The 25,103-nt window shown below is 49.6% G+C and overlaps 1 protein-coding gene across 1 annotated transcript; it reads left to right on the forward strand.

Annotated features, from left to right (window-relative positions):
- Window positions 1-3,863: 3,863 nt before the first annotated feature.
- Window positions 3,864-23,753, forward strand: LOC144947558 (zinc-binding protein A33-like). The gene is made up of 7 exons (XM_078876778.1): window positions 3,864-4,137; window positions 4,276-4,421; window positions 4,600-4,695; window positions 5,726-5,959; window positions 6,809-6,831; window positions 13,917-14,029; window positions 23,203-23,753. The coding sequence occupies exons 1-7, from the start codon at window positions 3,864-3,866 to the stop codon at window positions 23,751-23,753; spliced, it is 1,437 nt and encodes a 478-aa protein (XP_078732904.1).
- Window positions 23,754-25,103: the final 1,350 nt, after the last annotated feature.

A 25,103-nucleotide genomic window follows, 5' to 3' on the forward strand; every position in this document is an offset into this window, starting at 1 on the left:
CGTGTCGCCAAGTATGCTTGAGGGTGATTGGTGAGGGAGAGTGGTGAGGGTAAGTAGTGAGGAATAGTGGTGAGGGTGAGTTGTGAAGGTAAGTGGTGAGGGTGAGTGTGAGTGGTGAGTGGTCAGTGATAGTGAGTGGTGAGTGATAGTGAGTATTGAGGGAGAGTGGTGATGATGAGTGAGGGAGAGTGGCGAGGGAGAGTGTTGAGGGTGTATAAATGTTTTGCCTATGATGACAGCAGTACATGCTAAATGTGTGAATGTGTGTGTCGGAAATGTTAAGTAAACGTGGCGACATGTATGTATATTAAACAGGAATAGGGCGATTCTAAATGAATCTACAACCTTCGATGATTCCTTCGCGCGATTCAAAGAATCGATTCCTGGCGTGTAGGAGGTTTCCATGTTCAATTACAGAGTTTTATTTTCATTGGTATGTTATGTTTTAAAGTTTTCAGGAGTTTTTAATTATATTTTTGCCCCGGTCAATGCCGGATATTTCCCATTCGTAGCAGTTTATATCGACTCTATAACAAACTTATATTTAACAGGAATAGGGCGATTCTAAATGAATCTACAACCTTCGATTCATCTTTGCGATTCAGAGAATCGATTCTTGGCGCGGTCGGGTTTAGAATTTTAATTACACAGTTGTATTTTCATTGGTATGTTATGTTTTAAAGTTTCAGAAGATTTTAAATGTATTTTTCCCCCGGGCAACGCTGGGTATATCGAGTTTATACCACAAAGTCGTCGCCTGAGACGTGTGGGGTGTCGAGGCCTAGTACCGTGTAGAGCCTCCGGCCTCGCCTAGATTGCCCACCCAGCCGAGGCTGGGTGCTGTGGCCGTAACCCCCCCCCCCCCCCCCGCGCTACAATAATACTGTCTAATCGCTATAATTTTATTATCTACCGAACCTATGATAGTAATTGCACACATTGGGGTGGGGGGGGGGGAGTGAAGAGGACGTGAAACTTTGATGAATTTACCTCAGAGTCGCGTGTTAATGCGTGCGCATATTTTTAACGGGAATTAAAAATGGCGTCCACCCCGCAACGACGGCGTTGCTGCCCGTTGCCAGGGGCCAACCGCCCATTGCCAGGGGCAACCGCCTTGGCTCATGTGCAACGGCGTGCTTCGTTACGTGCCGGTCGGCAATAGTAAATAAATAAATAAAGAGATATCGCACTAAATAGATAATCGGTCCGATTTAAAGTTTAGAGACGAAAAATCGGAAATGCCTAAGTTTACCGCGGGGCCGGGGGCGTGCCCACCTGCAAAATTTAATCTCGGCGAACCCCACGGTCCGAGAGCTAAATCCCCCAGAAGGGAGCAGACGGACGGACAGACAGACAGACAGACAGACAGACAAAAAATGAATTATATAGGCTAGATGATTATTTAAGTGTCAGTAGGAAACTTATTTAATAAGTTTTTAGTAGATAAAAATGTAAAAAAATTGCTAAATATTTTTTTATAATGATAAATTTCCAATTAAATTATAATTATTAAATTATGATTACTTGCCGGTCACGCCAGCTGGTTCAGGGCACGGGGTCTGCAACCTGCGGCTGTCGTCAAACTGCAGCTCCGTAGCAGCGTGCAGCTCTTTGAGGGACGGCTGTTTCGTGAGACGTTTTTATTTATCAAGGACCACCACCACCGTCTCTCGTACTCACACCACGTTGCATTGCGGCTCTTGCAATAATGAGTTGTTCGGTTTTTATTTTACTTACGGGTTTGTAAAAAACAAAGATAAAATGTCTCTCCTTGTTACAGTATTTTGGTTTCCGTATCCCCTGGTTTAGGGGAATCGTTTTTTTTTACTTTGAATACGAACTTACAGCTGTGTGGTTTGCTGGGCAAAACGCACAGCCTCACTCTAGCGGAAATGTTTTTTTTTGTTTACGTGACAAGCCTTACTCATTGGTTGTGTCGGGTGGTGGCGAGTTTAACGACACTTTTATATTTATGCGATCTAACCCAAAAACATGTTTAATGAATAATATTGGTCGCGAAAGCCTACTTATATTTTAAAGCTTAAATAAGAATTTACATGGTGCGGAAACAGCCTCAGCCAAGCGGGTGTAACCAGTCTATAGGACAAACCATCACAGTTTTCATGGTTACCGTGGGGTTTTTGTAAAAATATATCAATTGCGACTCTTTAACCTTGACACTGTGTGCGTGAATGTGACGCTACGTCTACACAGGTGAGTACGGGCTGCCGCGTGCAACATTCTAGGGCGCATCTCGTGGTGTTTATAATTTAGCTGCAGGTGAAGTCAGCTCGTTTCCTTGTTCGTTGTCGCTGCTCTGTGATTTTTTTTTACATCTCGCTGCGGTGGCTACGAGATGTTAACTACCTCGCCTGGTATACAGGAGGTCGTGGGATCGATCCCGGCTCTGACACCTGTATATGCAATTGGAGTTTGCTTGTTTCTCTCACCGCTATGGCTTGAATTTGTCTCCGGTCCTCCAATTTTCCCTCCACACTTAAAAACTTGCGTTTAGAGTGTTTGACTGCTAGAAATGTCCGCATAATAAGCCACGTCGTGAGCTATCATTTGTGGCCAAGTCGCTTCTGAAAAGAGCTATATACCTCAGTGGGCCTTACCTGGTAAAATAAAAATAGGTTTTATAGAATCGTCCAAACTCAGCGATTCCAGGATTTAAAACCTTAACATTAACAATAGGTGATGAATATATATTGTTTAGGTTATGAAGATTTAAACCTCGATTTTTTTAACGCTTAATAGGAAAATGTACAGTGAAAGTCATATAGTTAAGAAGCTTAAATGAACCACGATGTTTGTTTATCCAGGGGCTGTTCGCTGTTGTAATGCGTGAGGCCACCCACCCAGGGTCCCAACCACTCAACCGCACGCCGTCCCAGCCCCCCTCCCTACACTCCTCCCTCACTGCCTGCTCGCCCACCCTTCACGCCATCCTCCTGCTCATCTGTCTCCCCTCTCACCAAATAACCCCTCCACTCACTCAACCACCACCCACTCATTCGCGCATTCGATTAGCACGAGTGGCTACGTACGCTGCGAAATAAGTTCAACATACATACCCACACACCCACTCACCCAACCACTCACCCACACACTAAATCACTCACTGACCTACACACTCACCCACACACCTTCGATTAGCACGGTTGACTACGTACGGTGAAAAAGAAGTTCAACATACATACAACCACCGTCCACTCAGCATAACACGGTGTAGTCAGAATTAAAAAACGAAACAATTATTGACAGATGAACAGAGGATGCATGAAGCCAGTAGTTAAATATTAGTTGATAATGGTGGAAGACGATTACATAATGCGAACCTTAAAAAAGGCCTTGCAAGAAAAAAATGTATAAAGACACAGAAGGAAAAAAACAAGTTCACCTTTACATCAGAATGTTTCCACAGGGTGCGGTTCCACTGTGTGCAATGCACACAGCCTGACCCTAGCCGGTCAATCAGCTTGTGGGACAAACCATTATCGCTGTGTGCCGAGCTGCTGCTGCTGCTGGGTTTTGTTTGTACAACTATTATATCACTTGAGACCGGTCAAAGCTATGTATGTTGAACTTCCTCCACACCGTACATAGCCAACCGTGCTAATCGGAAGTGCAGGAGGACAACTAAACACAAAAATAAGTTTCAGCTATTACACAGTGCGTGACTGTAACGCCACGTCTACACAGGTGAGCACGGCCGCCGTGTGGAACATTCCAGGGCGTGTCTCGAGGTATTTATAACTTCACTGCAGGTGAAGTCAAGTTCATTTCCTTGTTCGTCTCCGCTGTGTGAGCTGCTGCTGCGATAGCTCCTCCGTGAGCCGCGGCGAGTGAAGCCATGGGCCATGGCGAGCACATCTCACAGTGATTGTGTCGACAGTGAGCTGAGCTGCCCCATCTGCCTGCGCACGTTTGACTGCCCCTCCACGCTGAGCTGCGGACACTCGTTCTGCCTCCGGTGTCTGGATGGTGCCTGGGAGAGAGCGAGCAGCTTCAGCTGCCCGCAGTGCCGAGCGGCCTTCCTTGAGCGGCCCCAGCTGAAGAGGAACGTGGCACTCGCCAACCTGGTGGAGCAGCTCAGAGTTGGAGAGAGGATGGCCGCAGTTGTCTTTTGTGACGGCTGTGATGATGGGGAGACTCCTGCAGTGAAGACTTGCCTCAGGTGTGAGACTTCCTTCTGTGAGTCCCACCTGAAGCCTCATCTGAAAAACCCCAAGTTGATGGACCACGTCTTGGTGGCTCCCATTGTGAACCTAGAAGAACGAAGATGTGCGGAGCACGATGCGCATCTCCAATTTTACTGTGAGCAGCATGAGATCCCGGTCTGTATGGTCTGCACTGTTGCAGGAGACCACGCAGGACACAAGGTCATCACGGTAAAAAAAGCCCAACATGCTAAACAGGTGAAAAATCAGTTCCTGCTGTAACCCACCGTCCTATAGTGTTACTACAGCTTGTATTTGCATTTTTACTCTTAAAAGTCTGTTTTTAATTTATAAGGATTTATAATTAATTGATGATGATGACGATGGTGATGATGAAGTGAATATTAAGCACTGGATGTTCACCTGCCTCACACAGGAGGAGCTGAGGCTCAAGAAGATGGAGAGAGAGAAGAACAAGGGGTCTGCAGTGTCACAGACACAGCAGCTCAAGGACACGTATAAGCACACGCAGGTATCTTTCGAGACGCAGTGACAAGTATGACAGAGTGGACTCGCACATTGTCGCCTTTTACCCGAACGATGTTTCTAACGGTTTCACCAGAGTGACTTATGGCGTGGGAGGGGGACGTCGTGCCCAACATTGAGGGCACAACAAACCAGAAGTGATATGCTTGTAAAGGTTCAGTCGGTCTATTTTCCCACTCTCACCGACCTTAAGGGACAGTCTCGTGTGATGCTATATACAGCAAACCTACAGTTAAATAAACACTCGGTGGCAAAGGAAACAACAACACACTTTGAATGTGACCGTCTAAACGCAACCTGATCCTACGGTCTCAAGGCCGTCCATCACAACGGTTTCCTTGTTCTAACAATCAATCGATGTGAACAAGGTATTGACGCAATATTTAGAGGTCAACGCGTCAGTCAATGCCACATGCCATCACCACCTCGAGCCTTTAACTGGTTCGTATCGTTAGTGTAAATCATGTATTTTACGTTGATTATAATCAACGTACATTATGCAAATGGTAATGACCATTTGTATAACCCAACCGACGACAATGGATACCCATTGTAATTGATATGTATTCATTAACCCCCCCCCCCTTCGCACAAGAAGGGCTCACAAGTGATGTCATCACATCTATCCCTCTATTTAAGGAATGAAAAAGAAGGATTTCTCCACAAATATGATTGTCGCCTTATTAAGCTAGTTGTAATTACTGGCGAAACATCGTACTCAGATTGTTAATGTTGTAACCAATTGTCATGTTCTGTTTCCGTGACAAACCTTACTAATTGGCTGTGTCGGGTGGTAGCAGGATTAATGACACATTTCTATTTGTGCGATCTAACCCAAAAACTATATTATGAATATTGGTCGCGAAAACGTAGGTGTTAAACAGTTGCACGTTATTTGACACACAGAGAGACATTTAGATATCGAGACAGACATGTGGCATTACAGATAGACACACAGCCAGAAACATACAGAAACATGTGAGTGATTCAACTGATGATCGTCCCCTTCTGCATAGGAGTCTCTACGTGGAATGAAAGCGCAGATCAGCCGAGAGTTTGAGCGCAAGAGGCAGCAGTTGAATAAGGAGGAGAGGGAGGCACTGGAGCATGTGGACGAGGAGGGCCGCTCTGTGCTGTCCCGGATCCAGGCGAACATCGCTCTCCATGAGGACAGAGCACGTGGCCTGGAGCAGGAGATCAACGAGCTGCTCGTGGCCCTCGCAGTGAAGGACCCACTCACCTTCCTGCAGGTGACGAGACGTCTCTGCTTCCATAACTTCACGTAACCCAAGTGGAATGTTAGACCAATCCACTTGGGTGTTTATCAATGTGAGAGGAAAATTAAGTACCCAGATAGAAGACATTCCCTTGCTTTAGCAGATCCTCAAATCATGGAAGTAAGGATTGGTTGATTAAGCAGACGTGTGAAACTCCAAAACCCAGCGATCTGCAAAGTTACTCGGGGGTTACAGTAAAGAAAGTTGGTTTGTGAATCTACCTGTTCACACTCTTAACTGCTAATCTCTCACGTATATTGGGGTTTCCGTTTATAATTAATTTACATCCACGTGCAATTTCCTCCTCTCACAATGCAAATGGCCAAACTTCCCAATGCGAGACTGAAAAAAGGGGTTGAGCCCATGGCGCCTAAAACTTAGATTCAAACTCATAAACTCAGCAGTAGAAGCTCGGCGCTCTGACCTATGACCTAGCCAGCCACCACATTATTCTGAACTTGATATAACTATAACATGTTGTTGTGTTTCCTTTTCATTCAAAACGTTATTACTGGGCTAGAAGATTCATGTGATATGGCCCAGTAGTAGCATGTTTATTATCACTCTTTGCAGAGTTTGCAGGGACAACCCTGATTAACACTGCAGGTGTATTAACATAAAGAAGAAAACAAGAAATGATGTTGACGCCCAAAAAGCCTATCCAGTGCAGGACACCCTATTCAATAGTCAGATATTGTTATCCCGTATCGTGATGTCAATCTATCCTGACAACAGGAAATGAGTGTGTGGAAGAAGAGGAGGAGATGTTGGTGATGGAGTGAATATTTTTATTGATATGAGTTGCACAATTGTGTTTTTCAGGATCCCAAGTACGAGGAACTCAGGTCAGTACCAGAGAGACGTGGACCCTCATTAGTCTTTGTATCTCATGCTGTGTGTAGACTGTAGATATACCTGGACATTGACTATTCTGCGTATCCTGTGCTGTGTATGCAGTGAAACTAGAAATCTCACTATACTATGTTAGAATCTACGGGTGGGAGATGGGTAAATATAATTGACGTCATCACCTCACGGGAGATGAACGTTCATGCCAGCACACGGATGGAAAATTACAGAATGTGTATGTATGTTGATCTTCTTTCGCACCGTATGTAACCAACCGTGCAAAACTGAAACCTTTAATTGTAGGTGCGTGGGAAAGACGACAAACTAAACACACAAAACTGAATATTTGGAAGCACCCTTGTTTCTGCCATCTACCACCCAATTGGTAATGCGACGGTCATCAATGTATATCAGCCCCTGAAATACGAAATGGCCATCACCACCTCTGCCAGCAACCACTCACCCGGCTATCGATGTGGGGTGACTTCAACAGCCACCACACTCAGGAAATGATTAAGCCGGAGAGTCAAGAAATGCTCATCGGCACAAGACACTTTCCTTTCGTGTGACCCTAAACAACCTGGCACGATTCACTCAGCACGATGGATAAAGAACAAAAACCCCGAATTATGCTTCTTGTCAGCTCCACTCATTGTTTCACAAACAATTATTGGCAATTTTCAGAAGAGCCAACACGGGCCAGCAATCACGATCAGTGGACAACTGATACCAGTCATAACCTCAACACGACGGCTGCATTGAAAGCCAACTGAAGCCCGGGCTATGAACAATAAACCGAAGGTGTTTTGAATAACCTGCAGCCAAAGCTTGGGAATTTCAATATATTGAAAACAATTAAGACATATGCGAGAGGAAAAAATCCTGATAGGGCATCGGAAAAGCTATATTGCATGTTGGCAACCAAAACCAGAGCAATTCTTGAAAGAGTTAATCAGAACTACATCATGGGACCTCCTTTGTCAGTCCCAAAATATGATAATAGGGTTTTCCCCTTTTTTATAATAACAAAACAGGTGTTAAGATGTTAAAACACAAAACTGAAACCTTTAACAAGGAATCATGTCTGCATTAACCACAATGCTTGTGGTCAGAATGCAAACAAAAAACATACTCTGATAATATATGCATTGTCCTTGAAACTGATTGGTCCACACCAGAGACAGCTTTCTTTTGAGCCTCGTTTCAAACGGTGTTAGACCAGAGGACGCCTTAACACCTATTTTGTTGTAAGAAAAAAGGGGAAAACCCTATTATCTTAATCAGAACTGGTGACCGAGATAAGGGCACCACACTGCCAGAGTTCCTGAACTTTGCACAACGAAAATGATGGGAAGACATCACGGCAAACGTGGACTTCACTCACTCCAGCTGCAAAGCCTGGAAGCTCCTAAACCTAGGTGCCTCAAAACAGACAGCACATACCTCCAAACATTGCAGCAAATCCAGTGCCTTCCTACAAGCTGACCTGCTCAAAGGCACCAATCGACGATCTCATCAAATAAGCTGTCTGGAAACAACTCACCATCTCCATGCATCAACTACCACATGCAACAGATCTAACCAGGCCGTACACTGCAGCTGAAGTGGAAGCATCCTTTAGGACTGCAAAGTCCAACAAGGCACAAGGATATGGATGGCCTTTGTCCTGCATTCCTAAATAACCTGGGACTATATGGACAACAATGGCTGGCAAACCTCTTCACCGTCATGCACAGGACATGCATAATCCAAAACAAGGGATGCCAACGTCATCGCCATTCTGAAAACCCGGAAAGCCTCAAGACTTTCCCTCCAGTTTTTTTTTGGGTTAGATCGCTTAAATATATAAATGTGTCATTTAAACCCGCCACCACCTGACACAGCCAACTAGTAAGGGTTGCCATGTAAACAGAACATGCCAATTCGTCACTAGTACAGCACACCGGTATGTTGGAGAGCCAAGCGACAATATTTACAATCTGAGAATGACGTTTCGCCAGTAATTACAACTAGCTTCTTTAGGCGAAAGCCAGATTTGTGGAGAAGTCTAACTGTTTCATTCCTCATATAGAGGCGTAGATGTGGTGGCATTTGTGTAAAGAGTGGAGAGGTGTCCATACCTGAGCAGTGTGCTTATGACCAGCTCCATTTTGACAGCAAAGGTAGCACTCCTAATCAGTCGGGTGGCATTTATATTTTCTTCAGCTGCATAACCCTGTGTGTAATCTAACTGGTGTTTCGCTCTATACGAAGCTTCTGGTCTTCTCGGCTACGGTCATGCCCTCCATTTTCTATGCTTGTGTAATGCGAGTGTAAATGGGGTAGTTGCTGGGCTCTGGTCCAATCACACGGCCCGGGGTATTGGGGGGCGGAGCCTGGTCTGCGGGGCGTGTGGGAGGGGCCACCGTTCACCTCGGCTCCAATGGGAGGCGAGGTGAATGGGTGTGGAGCCAGCGGGGTAGTATGGGAAGGACGGATCTGACGATCCGGGAGGGGGGAGTCAGGGTCACGTGGGGGGAATGTATATAAGTGGGAGCCCGGAAGAGATCGGGAGAGTCGGGGAAGTTAAGAGGCTGAGCCACGTTGGGTGGTGAGGAAAGATCCGCGTCTTCGGCCACGTGGCCGAAGGACCTCTGCACGCCGTCGGCCGTCGGCCAGCGGTGTGCGGAGTGCGGGAATAGAGGAGCTAACGGAGGAGCGTGCGCAGCACGCGAGAGAGAGAGAGAGCGTGCACGGCACGCGAGAGGGAGCGTGAGCGGAACGACTCTGGTCCGAGAGGAGGCCAGTGGGGGTGCGGAGAAGAACCTGAATAAAAGACAAACGGAGACCAGCATCGCCTGACGGAGTCATTTATTACACTTGTAAAGCATGGACCTTTTTGATGGAATGCCTGCCCCAGTTAGAAACATTCAGGCTGTCCTGACGATGATGCATCCTGGGTATAACCATTCTGGATTATGTGAGGAACTCACAAATCCTTGAAAGATCTGGGCAGAGTCCCATCGGTGAACTCCTCAAGGCAAGGCTGCGTTGGCTGGGGCATGTAGGTTGTATGCTGAGCCACCGCATGCCCAAACGGGCGTGGCACAGGATAGAGAAGAGATGGACTAATGTGGTACAGGAGAATATGGAGATGAGTGGTATTAACGGTGTCTGGTTCCAGTGGTGTTAAGATCGGCCTCTGTGCAGGAGAATCATGAGGGACGCTACTCGGCAGTCCAACAACAATGGAGAGCAGAGGATCGGCGCTCACAACAACGAATAGAACGCCGGTGGATAAAACACAGCAAGTCGGCACAGTCGAGGACTCAGGTGGGGTTATCTGCCAGTTCTCTTAGTCACCCATGGCACCAGCTAGGTCTGTCCTGCGCCCTTCTGCCAGCGAGTCTTGGATACTTCACGTGGCCTCAAAGTGCACCCAGCCTGGCACAGGCATCGTGGGGACATCACCACATAGTGGCCAATGTCGGCTATTGTTATTATGGAGAGACCTTGCCCCGCACTGTTCAGTGTGCTCTGTTTAGTGTGTAGAGAGACCTGGGCCTGTATTGTTCTGTGTACCCTGTGTTGTGTGTAGAGAGACCTGGGCATGCATTGTACTGTGTGCCCTGTGTTGTGTGTAGAGAGACCTGGGCATGCATTGTACTGTGTGCCCTGTGTTGTGGGTGCAGAGAGACCTGAGCCTTGTTGTGTCTATACCCCTTTTTTAAATTAATATTAAGAATAATTCTGCCAACATATATAATATTTTTTTAATAGACACGGGGCAACTTGGGAGCGAACAAAGATGAACAAAAACCCGTTTTCCAACTAGCGTGCACACCTCGCTTCAAAGGCCAGAAGGCAGGAAAGAGACAGCCATCAAATGTCATAAATTCCACACAAAAGAAAAGGGGAGGGGGGGAGTCGCAAGAAGGTGTTAAAGTAACACCTACACTTCCAAAAGCCCCCCCACGACACAAGGACAGGCACCACGAAGAACATATATAATTATACTCTTAACAAAAAAAATAGCATTGACAACAAGAAAGCACAGACGGGTTTTGGAACCATATTATACGAAGTTACCAACTCAACCATGAAGATTAAGCAAACATTATCTATCCTCGCTCCAATTGGAAACCAGACTACAGTCTGCACCAGGGTCGCGATTCATCATTTGTTAATTAAATACGGACATTATTTACCCTCAATAATTTCTACGCCGCCGGGCCGAAGCATCAAATAATAATTATGGCAGTCGGGGTCGCTCCTAAGCAAACAACAAAAAATCTAATTCCCTAGCCGGGATATCAGATAAAATAATCACAGGAAGTCAAATAATAAGTACGAAATTAGAGTGGATCTCCTAGGAAAGTTAAGGGCGGAGAAGTCTATCATAATTAACCAACAGGCAACACTCCAGGGAAAGCGAGCAGCTCACAGCCGTCTTTGTCTTCCCGAGAGAAACGGCCACAGAGCAGGCACAAGCCAGGAAATGGCCCCATAAAAGTTTGTGGCGAGCGGGCGACGGCTCGAGAAAGGGAAGCAAATGCTTCTATAAAAAAAAAACACACGCGCAGTGTGCTCTAACGGCGGAGCACAGCCGTCTTTGTCTCCCCACAGCACGGACAGCAAGATTTGCGCACACGAGCAAATAACATCTCCCCATAAAGAAATCAAACCACGATGGAAATACCGTGAACACGGCTACTTACAATCAAATCACAATAATACTAAGCAGCAAAGTGAGTCGTTTTAACTTCCAAACCAAACGAAGCGGTGTGAGACAAAGGATAAACGCCAAGAGCGGGGGAGGGGATTTTAGAGCTCGCTTAACGCGTAGGCTTTCGCGACCAATATTATTCATAATCAAAAACGTGGATTATGATTTTGCCACCTCGGTGCGAACGCGAATCGTCGGTCTGGTTTAGTTTGACTCATGTGACGCCGGTTCGCGAGGAAGCCCCCATCCCTCCTTCCAGAATTATTGCGGGCAGCTGGGTCTTTGAAGCACACACGACACACACACACGGACGGACACACACACGACACACGGACGCAGATGTGTCCACACACAACAAATAGTTATATGGTTCAGGCCCTTGAACAACTCGGAAAACCGAGTGGATTTTCTTGATATAAGCCGAGGCAAAATCCATTCAACTCAGATCACCAGGGCTCAGGGCCCCCATCTCTCCGGGGCTCCGGCCCCCACATCTCACCAGGGCTCAGGGCCCCCACATCTCTTCTCGTCGCCGACAACGAAGAAGCTCTTCCGTCATTCAGAATGACGATGTTCGCGGGGTAGCGACGTGCATCGACAAGCTGAGGTCTGCACCACCTAAGAAGAATCGCCACACTGGGCCGCCGAGCTGCGAGTGAAGCTGACGGAGATTCCAGCTATCATTCTCGTGAGAGAACCGACTCGTCATTTAGCAGTGGAGAGAGAGAGTCAGAGCCTTCCGAACGAGAGGCATCAGCGAGTGCCCGTATGAAGCTGGCAGCTGCACGAACAAAGGAAAGCACGCAGAAGAGAGAGTGACGAGCGACAGCGAGCAACCTGGAGAAAAGGGCGGAAATCGCCAAACGACCAAGCGAGCAAAACAGAGAGCACGAAGCAGTGGAGAAAGCCTGATCGACCGCCGCGAGGAAGAGGACAGCGCCATCGAATGCGCCGTGTGTCTAATACGCACACACAGATCAACCAGCACCAACGAGAACCGACTCGTCATCCAGCAGTGGGGAGAACGGCACCGCGCCGTCAGAGTCACACAGTACGGGTGCTGCGACAAGCGCCGCCAAGAGCCGCAGCACGGACCCAGCGGGCAAGCCTCTCCGCGAGCCGAAGCTCATCATCTCCCAGCGGAGAAAGTCGCGGCTGCAACCCGCACGGGCGAGAGGAATCTGCGAACCAGGGTCCTATCACCTCCCCCACTCACAACCTCCAGGAAGCACATACACACACGCACACACCTACTTCCCGCGGGGCATGCAAGAATTTATCCAAGAGACAATCCACCTCTCTCACAATGGGACCAACCCTAGACAATCATCAGAAGACTAATTATAAAGTTTGAACACCAGCTGGCCATAAGGAATCGTGGCCCTCTGAGTAATTAAGAATCCGTCGGTTATAAGGGTGAAGTTTTTCTTGCCTTTTTCGTTTCTCTGATCGCATAAACGACCAATAGATTCGTCGATGCAAACTAAAACCCTCGAAATCCTCATTGCGAATCGACACGTTACAGAGAGAGAATATCGTGTCAAACCTGTTTCTTTGTCATAGAGTCTGGCCGAAGAATTAATCAAAGCAGAGCCGATACGCGCTCACACAAACACACGCCCTCAACCACCATTGTCTCAAACATTTAATTAACAGATATAATCTTCCCAACGAATCGATTGACGTATGCTTCGCCTTCGGGGTACAATAAGTGCTTTATTGCCGTCATATGAATATCGTCGCATGCTTGTTTTAAAACTCGGCCAGTCGCCGATTGTGCTCGATACATGGGATAACTAATGAGATGTCTGGTGGAAAAGTAGAAATTACGGTTGTTAGAAGAATGTTAGCCTTCAGTTTAGTTAATTGCATAATCTCGCCAATGAATCGATTGACGTATACTTTGCCTTTGCATGTTAGAGTATCACATGTTTGTTTAGAATAAAATTGTTAACACAGAAGTATCTCGAGTGTTTCTTTCCAAGTCCATGCAAAACTGTCTTATTCATAAGAACTGTAACCTGCGATGAGAAAAGAATTTGGAGACCTAACATAACATAAACACACTAAGATAATCAGTAAATGTTCAATCAAAGATAATCGTTTTATCCCGATTGATACAACTCTGGATAACGAAGCTAAGCCTAATTATCATAGCTACACACATTAACATAATCGCAAGCACCCGCATAAATCACTACGATTATCTCCGTGATTATCATAATTTATGCATATAATTACACACATTAACATAATTTATGCGATTTGCGCATTTTTCGGAATTTTATTAATTTTTATTCTTTTTATCAAAATTTCATAATGATAACATATACAACAGCCTGCATTGTTCTGTGTAACCCTGTGTTGTGGGTGCAGAAACTCGGTATCTCCGCAGACTCAAGATGACCATGCTTCCACATTCAGCCAGCAGGAGCTCACAAAGGTCATCGCAGCAGGAGGAGTCGAGATGAGACTCCTGGCTCTCCTGTGTATGTATATACATTCACATGTAGCTCAACACACACAGATGAATATAAATCACTATAACACGAGCTCTATTAACACGACACGTGGGTGTGATTGAGGATGCTGTTGAAATTCTTCATGTATGTGTAGGGGTGTTAGAGAGAGAGCCCGTTATGCATGGCAGCCTATGGTAAACAAACACAGTAGGCGGGGCTACATGTGTGCACGAGCAGGTGCCCTCTGCGACGTCCGCGCCAGACACCCTGGGGGGTCGATTCGGTCATTATGATCCCCCGGGGCCCCACCCCTCAGGGAGGGGTTGGGTATAAAAGGGGAATGTATCGAGGGGCTCGGGAGTGTTGTGTTAGCTAAGAAGAGGAGACGGAAGACGTCCTAGATAGAGCCCTGGTCTCCCCCTGGCACGCCGTCCTTATCAGGACCGCGCAGGCTCGAGCCAGTGGCGTGGTACCAGAGCCAGAGCCAGTGCTGGTCTGGACTCTGGGTACCGGGCCCGACTGACCAGTGTCGGGCCAAGATAGCCTCCCCTAGCCCATTAGAGGAGGACTCAGAGGCAGGCTAGGGTTAGCCTAGAGGTGTGTCCTCAGATAGACGGGTGAGGGGGCCGATACCCCCTCAGTGTGTATGTCACAACGTGTGGTGTTAAATAAACAAGTGTGCCTCCAACTCCGGTGTGAACGAGTCATAAGCGTTACTACATCTGGCGTCAGAAGTGAAACAAAGTACGAACATGGATACACGCCGGACGACTCGAGTCGGGGTACCAGAGGCAGAAGACACCACTGCAGTCGGAGGGCCCGAGACGGCTGAAGATGCCATCGACCAGCCGGGGCTGGGCGCATCCACGCCACAGCAGCTGGAGGAAGGGGAGCCGTCGATGGAGGGGCTGAGGGAGGCGCACGCGAAGCTGACCGAGCTGCTGTACGCCGCAGCCGCCATGCTCGACACCATCACGCAGCTGGGGGCTGCGGGACCGCCACGGGGCAACGGCAGCCGACGATCACAGCGCCTTCCCGCCATTTCCACGGAGCAACATTTTGAAACTCCCGCCATCGCCGCAGCTGCTGCTGAGGGCGTGGCCGCTCTAAGCATCGCGTCCAACGGCGGGAGTACAGTACCTGCCGCGTCACCACCAACGGGCGGAACGTCACCACGGGTGCGACCGGCGATGCCATCGCTGGTTCGTGCCGACGCTGACTTGAGTGAGGCGGACGAGGGAGTGCGTTCTTCCTCTGCAGCCGCTGCCTTACATCAGCGGCTACCTCCACTCAAGGAATTTGTGGGCGAGGATGGCGACTGGGGCGGCTTCCAGCGGCGCTTCCTCGCTCACCAGGAGATGGCACAGTGGACAGACGCCGAGGCTCTCCGCGCGCTGCCAGCACTTCTCGACAGCGACGCCCTCGCCACTCTAACATCGGCTTCGAAGGAGAGGCGCTCCACGCTGCGGAAGGCGATGCAGGTGCTGTCGGCGGTATATGGTCCACCATCGGACTGTCGCCAACTCTTTTACGATCGCCAGCGAGGGACGAAGGAGTCGCCCCTGGCGTACCGCACAAGCCTCCTGGCACTGGCGAAGGAGGCCTTTCCACGAATGGATGACGAGGGTGTCGACGCCATGGTGACAGAGAAGATACTTTTGCTGGCGGACGACTTAGACATCGTCATTGTCGCACAGGACGATGCAGAGATGTGCTCCCTCCAAGCGGCCCGTCTTCTCCACGCAAACCTGTCCTCTCAACGACGGAAGGCCAGCAAGGCGGCGAGCGGGCGTGCCGTCGCTGCAGCCACCCTCCCGGCGGAAGAGGTTTGCGCCATCGACCATCAACGGCAGCATGGAGCGGGAGTACGGGAGGACCGGGCCGGTTCAAGCCGTCTACAACATCCATCGTCGTCACCAGCGCTTCCACGCTGTTACAACTGCGGCATCCGGGGCCACGTCGCCTCGGGGTGCTGCTCTCCTGGGCAGCGCAGGACGACACCTCAACGGGACGCTGGCCCTCGTCACAAGCTCCACCATCATAATCCGGCGAGTCGCGGCACCCCTCATGCTTGGCCCACGCACACGCCCGTCACACACTCAAACACCGCAGCGAAGGGGGGGCCAATATCGCGTACCATGGCACCAACACGCACCGCTCTGGGTACTCAGATTGAACCCAGCCAGTGGTCCGTGTTGGCCCATCGGGTTGTAGCCGCGTCGTCAGGGTCGTCGGCCGTTGTGGGCCACATCGATGGGGTCGAGGTGCGCATCCTGGTCGATACAGGAGCATCGGCGACCATTATTTCGGAGTTGATTTATAACATTCTCCCTGCCCAAAGCCGTCCTTTGATGCCTGTTAACGTGCCATTCTTTGCTGCTAACGGGGGTTCACTTGGCATCATCGGACAAATTCGTGCCCAAATTTGTGTCGGGGATATTAAATTGTCTGGGCCGATTTTTGTTTCCTCCTCGCTGGCGGTTCCGTGCCTGCTGGGGACGGACTTCCTGGCCAAAATGCCGATTAGGATATTAATCGACCAGGGATGCATTGAGCTCCCATCGGGCCGACGCATGGCGTTTCTGCCATCCCCCGCTACGAGCCGGACGGCGTTCGCGACGGTGCCGGCGTTCGTAGATAGAACGGTGCGCGTTCCTCCGGGGGCGCAAATGTTGATTCCCTTGAAACTTCGGCGGCCCTTCGCTAAGGGCATTGGGGCTCAAGGGGTTCTGTTGGGACCGTCTAGGGCCGGGGTCAGTGGACCTGATTTACTCCCGGCCCAGACCATAGTGAGAGGGGAAGGAGAACCCTTCATCGCGGTCCTCAATGTGGGCTCGCAGACGGTGGTGGTCCCACAGGGGACCGTGCTTGCTCACGCAACGCCGGTGCCCTGTGAGGAACCCGTCGCGAGTCATGTCGGCGCTGTCCCTGCACCGCGACCACATTCGGACAGCGATGAAGGGTGGCTCGAGGCGCTTTGTGCGGGATCGACGGACCTGTCAAATTTAGAGCGTCAACGTCTTAAGACACTACTAAGGGAATTTTCCGACGTTTTCAGTCGGGATAAATACGATTTGGGCTGCACTAATCTGCTGCGTCACCATATTGATACGGGTGACAGCGCGCCAATACGCCAGAATCCTTTTCGGTTGAGTCCCGCCGAAAAGGACCATGTCAAATCGGCTGTTGATGACATGCTAGCCGCCGACATCATTTCTCCCTCCAACAGCCCTTGGGGAGCGCCGATCGTCCTGGTTAAGAAGCAGGACGGTTCGTTGCGGTTTTGCGTTGACTTTCGGCGCCTTAACAAAATTACGGTTGCCGACGCATACCCGCTCCCACGGATGGACGAATCGCTTGACGCCTTGGCGGGAGCGCGATTCTTCTCCACATTGGACTTACTTTCGGGATTCTGGCAGCTTCCTCTGGACGATGATTCAAAGCCTAAAACTGCTTTCCGTACTCCGCACGGCCTGTTTCAATTCAACCGGTTGCCGATGGGCTTACACTCAGCGCCGGCAACTTTCCAGCGGTTGATGGAATTAGTTTTGGCTGGATTGCAATGGGAGTCGTGCCTGATTTATTTGGATGACGTTATTGTCTTTGGCAAAACTTTTGATGAACATCTCCAGAGGTTGCGGGCGGTTTTCCTAAAGATGCGGGCTGCTAATTTGAAATTTAAGCCCCAAAAATGCCATTTGTTACGCGAGTCGGTGCGTTATTTGGGGCACATCGTGGGACGCTCAGGTATTTCTACCGATCCCGCCAAAACGCAGTGTGTAAGCTCCTGGCCGACTCCCACCTCAGTGGGAGAGGTTAGGAGTTTTATTGGGTTTGCGTCGTATTATAGACGCTTCGTCGCTAATTTTGCGACTATAGCAAAACCCCTACACGCTTTAACATCAAAAGGGGTTCGGTTCTGCTGGGGTCAGGAGGAGGAAGCTGCTTTTTGCTCCCTTCGGGACGCTTTGGTAAACGCTCCTCCCCTGATTTACCCTGATTTTTCAAAACCATTCTTGCTCGACACCGATGCGAGCAACACGGGTATTGGGGGCGTGCTCTCCCAGGTGGTTGACGGCGTGGAACGTGTGGTTGCGTACGGCAGTCGGGTGTTGTCTCCAGCGGAGCAACGATATTGTGTCACCCGTAGGGAACTGTTGGCAATTGTCCATTTCATCCAACAGTATCGCCCATATCTGTACGGTCGGCATTTCACCGTCCGCACAGATCATGCGGCACTGCAGTACGCCCTGAGGGTTCAACAGCCATCGGGACAATTGTCCCGATGGTTGGAGGTCCTCCAGGATTACGATTTCCAAACCACATACCGTAAGGGCGTTCGCCACACCAACGCGGACGCTCTGTCGCGCTTGCCAACCACCTCCGAGTGTGCATGCCTCCTGGGGTCTGGACGTTGCAGACCTCCAGGGGACACATCGGTTCCTGTCTTGGCGGCCGCCAACGACGACGATACAGTAGTTACTAATTCGATCGAACAACAGGGCAAAGATTCCCTGTTGGGGTTGCCCGTCATTGACTGGGGGCGCCTCCAGATGGAGGATGTGTCCCTCCTCGGGTGGCGACGTCGCGTTGGCGGTGCGGCGGGGGGAAAAAGAGGTGGTTCCGACGCATGGGAAATGTGCCAAGGCCTGCTGATGCATTGGGACGGGAAGTCGCGTCGACATCGGCTGGTGGTCCCTACTGGGTTGCGGGGCAGGGTGGTATGGGCCGCTCATGAGCGCCTCCTACACCTGGGGACCCAAAAGACTCTCGCCTTGCTGCAACTTGATTTTTATTGGCCTGGCATGACGAGGGATGTTGGGGATTTGTTGGGATCATGCCCTCGATGTGCACAACGCAAACCGCCGGCACGGGAGTCTAACCCGCCCTTGCAATCGATCAAAGTGTCCAGGATAAACGAGCTGGTCGCTCTGGACATTTTGGGACCATTCCCCGCCACCCCCAGGGGGAATAGATATTTGTTGACTGGTGTCGAGTATTTTACACGCTGGCCTATGGCCTGGCCTCTGGCCAACCAGTCGGCAGCAGCCATCGTGGAGGCCTTTGTTCAGGGTTATGTCCTGGACAAAGGTGCTCCGGAGAGGCTGCTGACCGACCAGGGCAGAAATTTTTCCGGTAAACTACTCAGACAAGTCTGTGATCTCCTGGGCACAAAGAAAATTCGGACCTCCCCATATCACCCACAAACTGACGGGATGGTCGAACGGTTGCATCGCACCATCACGTCCATGTTATCACAACAAGTTTCGGACTCGCAAACGGATTGGGACCTACAAATTCAGGGGGTCTTGGCGGCGTACCGGATGGCACCCCATGCAGCTACGGGGTTTTCTCCCTTTTACCTCATGTACGGCCGAGAACCAGACCCGCCTGTTCGTGCCCAGTTGCAGATCCCCGTGCCGCAGGGAAAAACTAATCTGGCTGACCACGTTAAATTTAATCTGGACAAATTGACCGAGGCACGGGATGCTGCAATGCAAAACTCTGACCTCCGTCAGAAGGCGAATGAGCGCCTCAGATTGAGTCGAGCGCACATGCTGCAGTGGAAGCCGGGGGACAAGGCATGGCTGCACTGCCCCCAGGTGCCACTGGCAACCTCCTCTAAACTGGTGCGGCCGTGGCGGGGCCCTGTGGAAGTGGTGGAGGTGTTACGACCGCAGTGCGTGCGCATCAAGTGGGGGAAGCGGCGATGGTTCGTGCACCCCTCTAGGTTAAAACCCTTCTCTGCGGTACACAATCACACTTCACACGCGCGTGGCCAAGCATGTGGGGGGTCGGCCGACTCGCTGGGTCCGTCTCCGTCGCTCTCACCTAATGCCTTGCCGGCTGTGCCACCTTCAGGTGCATCAGGAGTGACGGGCTCACGCCCAATCACCCCTCCTGCGGATACCGAGGGTCACGCGGAGTCGGATGAATGCTCACCCCAAGACGGACAATTGCCACCTGATGGTCCGCCACACGCGGTTACCCCGTGTGAGGGGCCCGCTGCAAGGACGCGCGCTAAAATGCGCAAACTGTTGTGAGGCCGGAAAATGTGTACATAGCTGTTGTGTTCATTGGATGTTGTGTGGGTGGTGTGTTCCCCACTCCTCGGATGTACATATGTTGGCTTCACCGTGTGTTGTGTGTGCGTGGTGGGTTCCCTGCTGATTGTATATAGGCTGTTTTTTTTACGGAATTCGTATTTATTCGGGGGGGGTGCGACGGGTTGTTTTCTCATCTTGCTGTTGCGTTCTTGTTCTGGTTCCTGTTATTGTTCAAAAATAGTGAGGCACACGCGCGGTCAGGGGGTGAAGGCACCTTTATTGTCAAATTTTTGTATGTTGGCAGCCGGGACGGCTGCATGCTATGCAGGGGGGAGTGATGTAGGGGTGTTAGAGAGAGAGCCCGTTATGCATGGCAGCCTATGGTAAACAAACACAGTAGGCGGGGCTACATGTGTGCACGAGCAGGTGCCCTCTGCGACGTCCGCGCCAGACACCCTGGGGGGTCGATTCGGTCATTATGATCCCCCGGGGCCCCACCCCTCAGGGAGGGGTTGGGTATAAAAGGGGAATGTATCGAGGGGCTCGGGAGTGTTGTGTTAGCTAAGAAGAGGAGACGGAAGACGTCCTAGATAGAGCCCTGGTCTCCCCCTGGCACGCCGTCCTTATCAGGACCGCGCAGGCTCGAGCCAGTGGCGTGGTACCAGAGCCAGAGCCAGTGCTGGTCTGGACTCTGGGTACCGGGCCCGACTGACCAGTGTCGGGCCAAGATAGCCTCCCCTAGCCCATTAGAGGAGGACTCAGAGGCAGGCTAGGGTTAGCCTAGAGGTGTGTCCTCAGATAGACGGGTGAGGGGGCCGATACCCCCTCAGTGTGTATGTCACAACGTGTGGTGTTAAATAAACAAGTGTGCCTCCAACTCCGGTGTGAACGAGTCATAAGCGTTACTACATATGAATTAATTACACGCACACACACACGCTATGGCTAAAATTATTCAGATTCATTATTAGTAATTGAGGCTGCAAGATCCAGACACGCACACCTTGATGATCCTTAGGGTTCAGTGTTAATGCCTGAAGTTCTCAGACTCCAAGGTACCTTTAAGATTCTGTATTAATATTCGTAGGTTTATCAGACAGCCAAAGGCTTAACCTAGGTTGATCTTGTACAACACTACGCGGACAAAAATGTAAATAACTATAGAACGTGTATCAATATACATTAATATATAGCACACACGCAGACGAGTGTAAATCATTATTAAATGATCTCTATTAACACTGCACGTGTGTACGATTGAGTGAGGATGCTGTTGCTATTCTGCGTGAGTGTTTGACACACACGCTATGGCTGATATTATTAGGATTCATTATTAGTGCTTGAGGCAGGGCTGTAACACTGAACCCTGAGGATTCTTAGGGTTCAGTGTTACAGCCTGAAGCTCTCAGAATCAAAGTCAACATTAGGTTTAATTAGACAGCCAGACCAAGGTATAACCTGAATTGCCGTGTAAATCACTACACAGGCAACAACAGGTTAATTACAAAAGAACACGTATCAATAAATACTGATACGTTGATATAGACAGAGATCCCTCGTATGGCCTTAACAGACTGTAAGGGCTGTTAGAGAGCACCTATGAAGGCCGGCACGGCACACGAGGAGTGGGTGGCCACCACCACGCCCGACCGCCTTTGTCTTCCCAGTGGCGATGTAGTCATCACTACACTATCTCACACACGAGTGTACATCACTACACTATCACACACACACACACACACGAGTGTACATCACTACACTATCAAACACACACACACGAGTGTACATCACTACACTATCAAACACACGACTGTACATCACTACACTATCACACACACGACTGTACATCACTACACTATCACACACACACACGAGTGTACATCACCACACTATCACACACACACACACACGAGTGTACATCACTACACTATCACACACACACGAGTGTACATCACTATACTATCACACACACAGTGTACATCACTGCACTATCACACACACGAGTGTACATCACTACACTATCACACACACACACACACACGAGTGTACATCACTACACTATCACACCCACCTCGTGTGCCGTGTCGGCCTTCACAGGTGTTCACCAACACCACTTGCCCCTACAGCCTGTGTTGTACACACACAGAGACGCTGCGGCGGTGTCAATATCCACGCTGCTGCTGCTGCTGTGATCCACTGCCTCCCACGGGCACTACCGCACAGTGGGGCTGAACGATGAATCGATTTCAAATCGAAGTCGCAATTTGAAACAATGCGATTAGCAAATCGCAAAGGCTGCGGTTTTTGAAAAGTCCTATTACTTTCTTATTGGAATGTTTTATTTTGTATTATTATAACTTTATTGATTTAACTCAACAATTAATTCTAGATTTGAAGCTTTCGTGACTGCAAGGATTCATACTCTTAGGTTGTTTCGGTAAAGTCACGTAGGTTAAAATAAATAAATAAATAAAAATAATAATCTATGAAAATAACTCAATTAAATCATGACGTTTCGGAGGCAAAACAAGTCTCCGTCTTCAGGTGGGACCGTCACAGCTAAATTTACTGTATCACTTTATTTTATTTTATTATTATTTTACCTACGTGACTTTACCGAAAAAACTTAACAATTGCTCTATGTTTGATCGTTCTATTTCAATTAAAACATTTTAATAAATACATGTTGGAAGCAATTAATATCTTTTAAGTTTTCAGCCTTGCATTAGAATATATAGAGCAGTTCACATTTTGATGGTATCATCACATGTTGTACATCTATTACACAGTGAATATTGAACTGAAGCTCGACTTTTAAAAATGTAGATGACAGGGCAGACAAACGCACCGCTGTACTGTACTTCTGTGCTCTCGCCAGCTGCGCCGCCTGCCTTCGCCAACGCGTGGTGACCGGCGTGGTGAAGTATGGTCAAATATCCCCGCGACCCGCACGGTGTAGGGAGGCCCTCATCCAGCAGCGGATTGACAAAGTGCCCGTTACATGTCATCACACCGATAGCTACGCATTACAACGTTGTGTAACAATGCTCATTATGAATTGCTCTATTGTAGTATATGTGCGTGTTAGTGCACGAGTGCTGTTGTTATAGTGGTGCTGTTGTTACACGGCTACTGTGATTATCGTTACTGCAGACGGACGCTCACCGACTGTGGACACAAACTCGGCCTACAACAAGCTCCAGATTTCCTCGGACCTCAGGACGGTGACGTGGACCACTGTCTCCCAGGGTCGCCCCCATCACCCACACCGCTTTGATGGCTGGTCACAAGCCCTGTGCTCCGAGAGCTTCTCGTCGGGTCAGCACTACTGGGAGGTTGACGTGGGGGGTGCGGCACGGGGCTGTGAGGTTGGAGTCGCGTACGGGACGATCGCACGCAAAGGGAGTGATAAAGAGTGCAGGCTGGGACACAACGACTCATCCTGGGTTTTATGTAAAGATCACAACAGCTGCTACGTGATTCATGGTGGTGTCTGGACCTCAGTGCCGGTGAGGGATCCTCCCCGGAGAGTCGGGTGTCACCTGCACTGGGAGGCGGGGCTGCTGTCGTTTTACCGCGCTGACTCTATGGAACTGCTGCACTCCGTCCACCACTCGTTTAGTCAACCGCTCTACCCTGCACTGTATGTGTGGGGTGTTGTTGGTGACTCAGTGAGGATTCTGGATCTGAGTCGTGCGTCCTGAGAGCACCGAGAGTGAGCAGCGCAGAGAAACTGGCACAACGCACAGACTCACGCACACAAAGACACAGATCCCCCGTGTAGCCTTCACAGGCTGTTGGGTCAAGTGCTGTTAGCAAACGCCTAAGAAGGCGGACACGGCATTCGAGGGGGTGGGTGACCAACACCACGACTAACCCGCCTTTGTCTCCCCAGTGGTAACGTTGACACACCGCACCAGGAACTAATTTGAGGCTGATTCGACCTAGGGGAGGCCCATGACCCGTTCACCAACACTATTGACGATTATCCGATTCGGTCCTGGGTCTCTCCTAGGGTCGACTCAGCCTCAAATGAGTTCCTGGTGCGGTGTGTAAACATCGGCACTGGGGAGACAAAGGCGGTCAGTCGTGGTGTTGGCCACCCACCCCCTTGTGTGCTGTGAAGGATATACGGGCGATATTTGTCCGGGTGAGTGGGTTGGTGTGTTCATGCCTTTCTGTGTCTTTGTTATTGTCTCTGTGTTTTCGTGTCTGTGTTATTGTGTCTGTGTCTTTGTGTGTCTGTGTGTCTGTCTTTGTGTGTCTGGACATGGTGCTTGCCACCCACCCCCTCGTGTGTAACAGTGCCGGCCTTCATAGTTGTTACTCGCTACTTACAAAACTTGCCCCAAAGGTCTGTTAATGCTACGCAAGGGATCTTTGTATTTTTATAGAGGGGCATGTGCGTAGTGTGCAGTGGAGCGGTAGTGCAGTGGTTATCGCACTGGTGGGGGGGGTAGGGAGGGAGTGGGGGATTTAAGGTTCTCTCTGACCCCATCGTCCCTCGCACTACACTGCAAGCTGCGTGGCGCTCAACGCCGAGAGCGCTGAGTTCTACCGCGGGCGTGCTCGGAACATGCGTCACGTGATGCTACGGGGTGACGCACGTGATCCCCTCACGGTCACTCGCTCTTTGGGTGATAAACCAGGGGTGGGAATGGGATGGCATCCCTCGAGGGGAACTACCGTATTTTCCCGCATATAGCCCGCATACGCATATACCCCACAAAAATAGCGTTTTGTGTAAAAAAAACAATCAGATAGCCCACACCTCCATATACCCCGCATGCATTCATATATTTAACGTCGTTACCGCAGCTTAATTCCATCATAATAATACGAAGTTTACATTTGTAATACATTCCACTCTCAATTGTTAAAATTAAAATCATAACGTGCACAAAGAAAACAAACTAACCAGAAACGAGTGAACTTAAAACGGTAAATAAGTAACAAAAGTAAATATCCAATAAAAAGTAACATAACTGGTAGTCGCACTGGTAGATTGCGCACTGCGCAGATAATAGCGGCACTACGGTAACGCCGTCGCCTCG

Source organism: Lampetra fluviatilis, chromosome 45 (genome assembly GCF_964198595.1).
Source record: "Lampetra fluviatilis chromosome 45, kcLamFluv1.1, whole genome shotgun sequence".
Taxonomy (NCBI): domain Eukaryota; kingdom Metazoa; phylum Chordata; class Hyperoartia; order Petromyzontiformes; family Petromyzontidae; genus Lampetra; species Lampetra fluviatilis.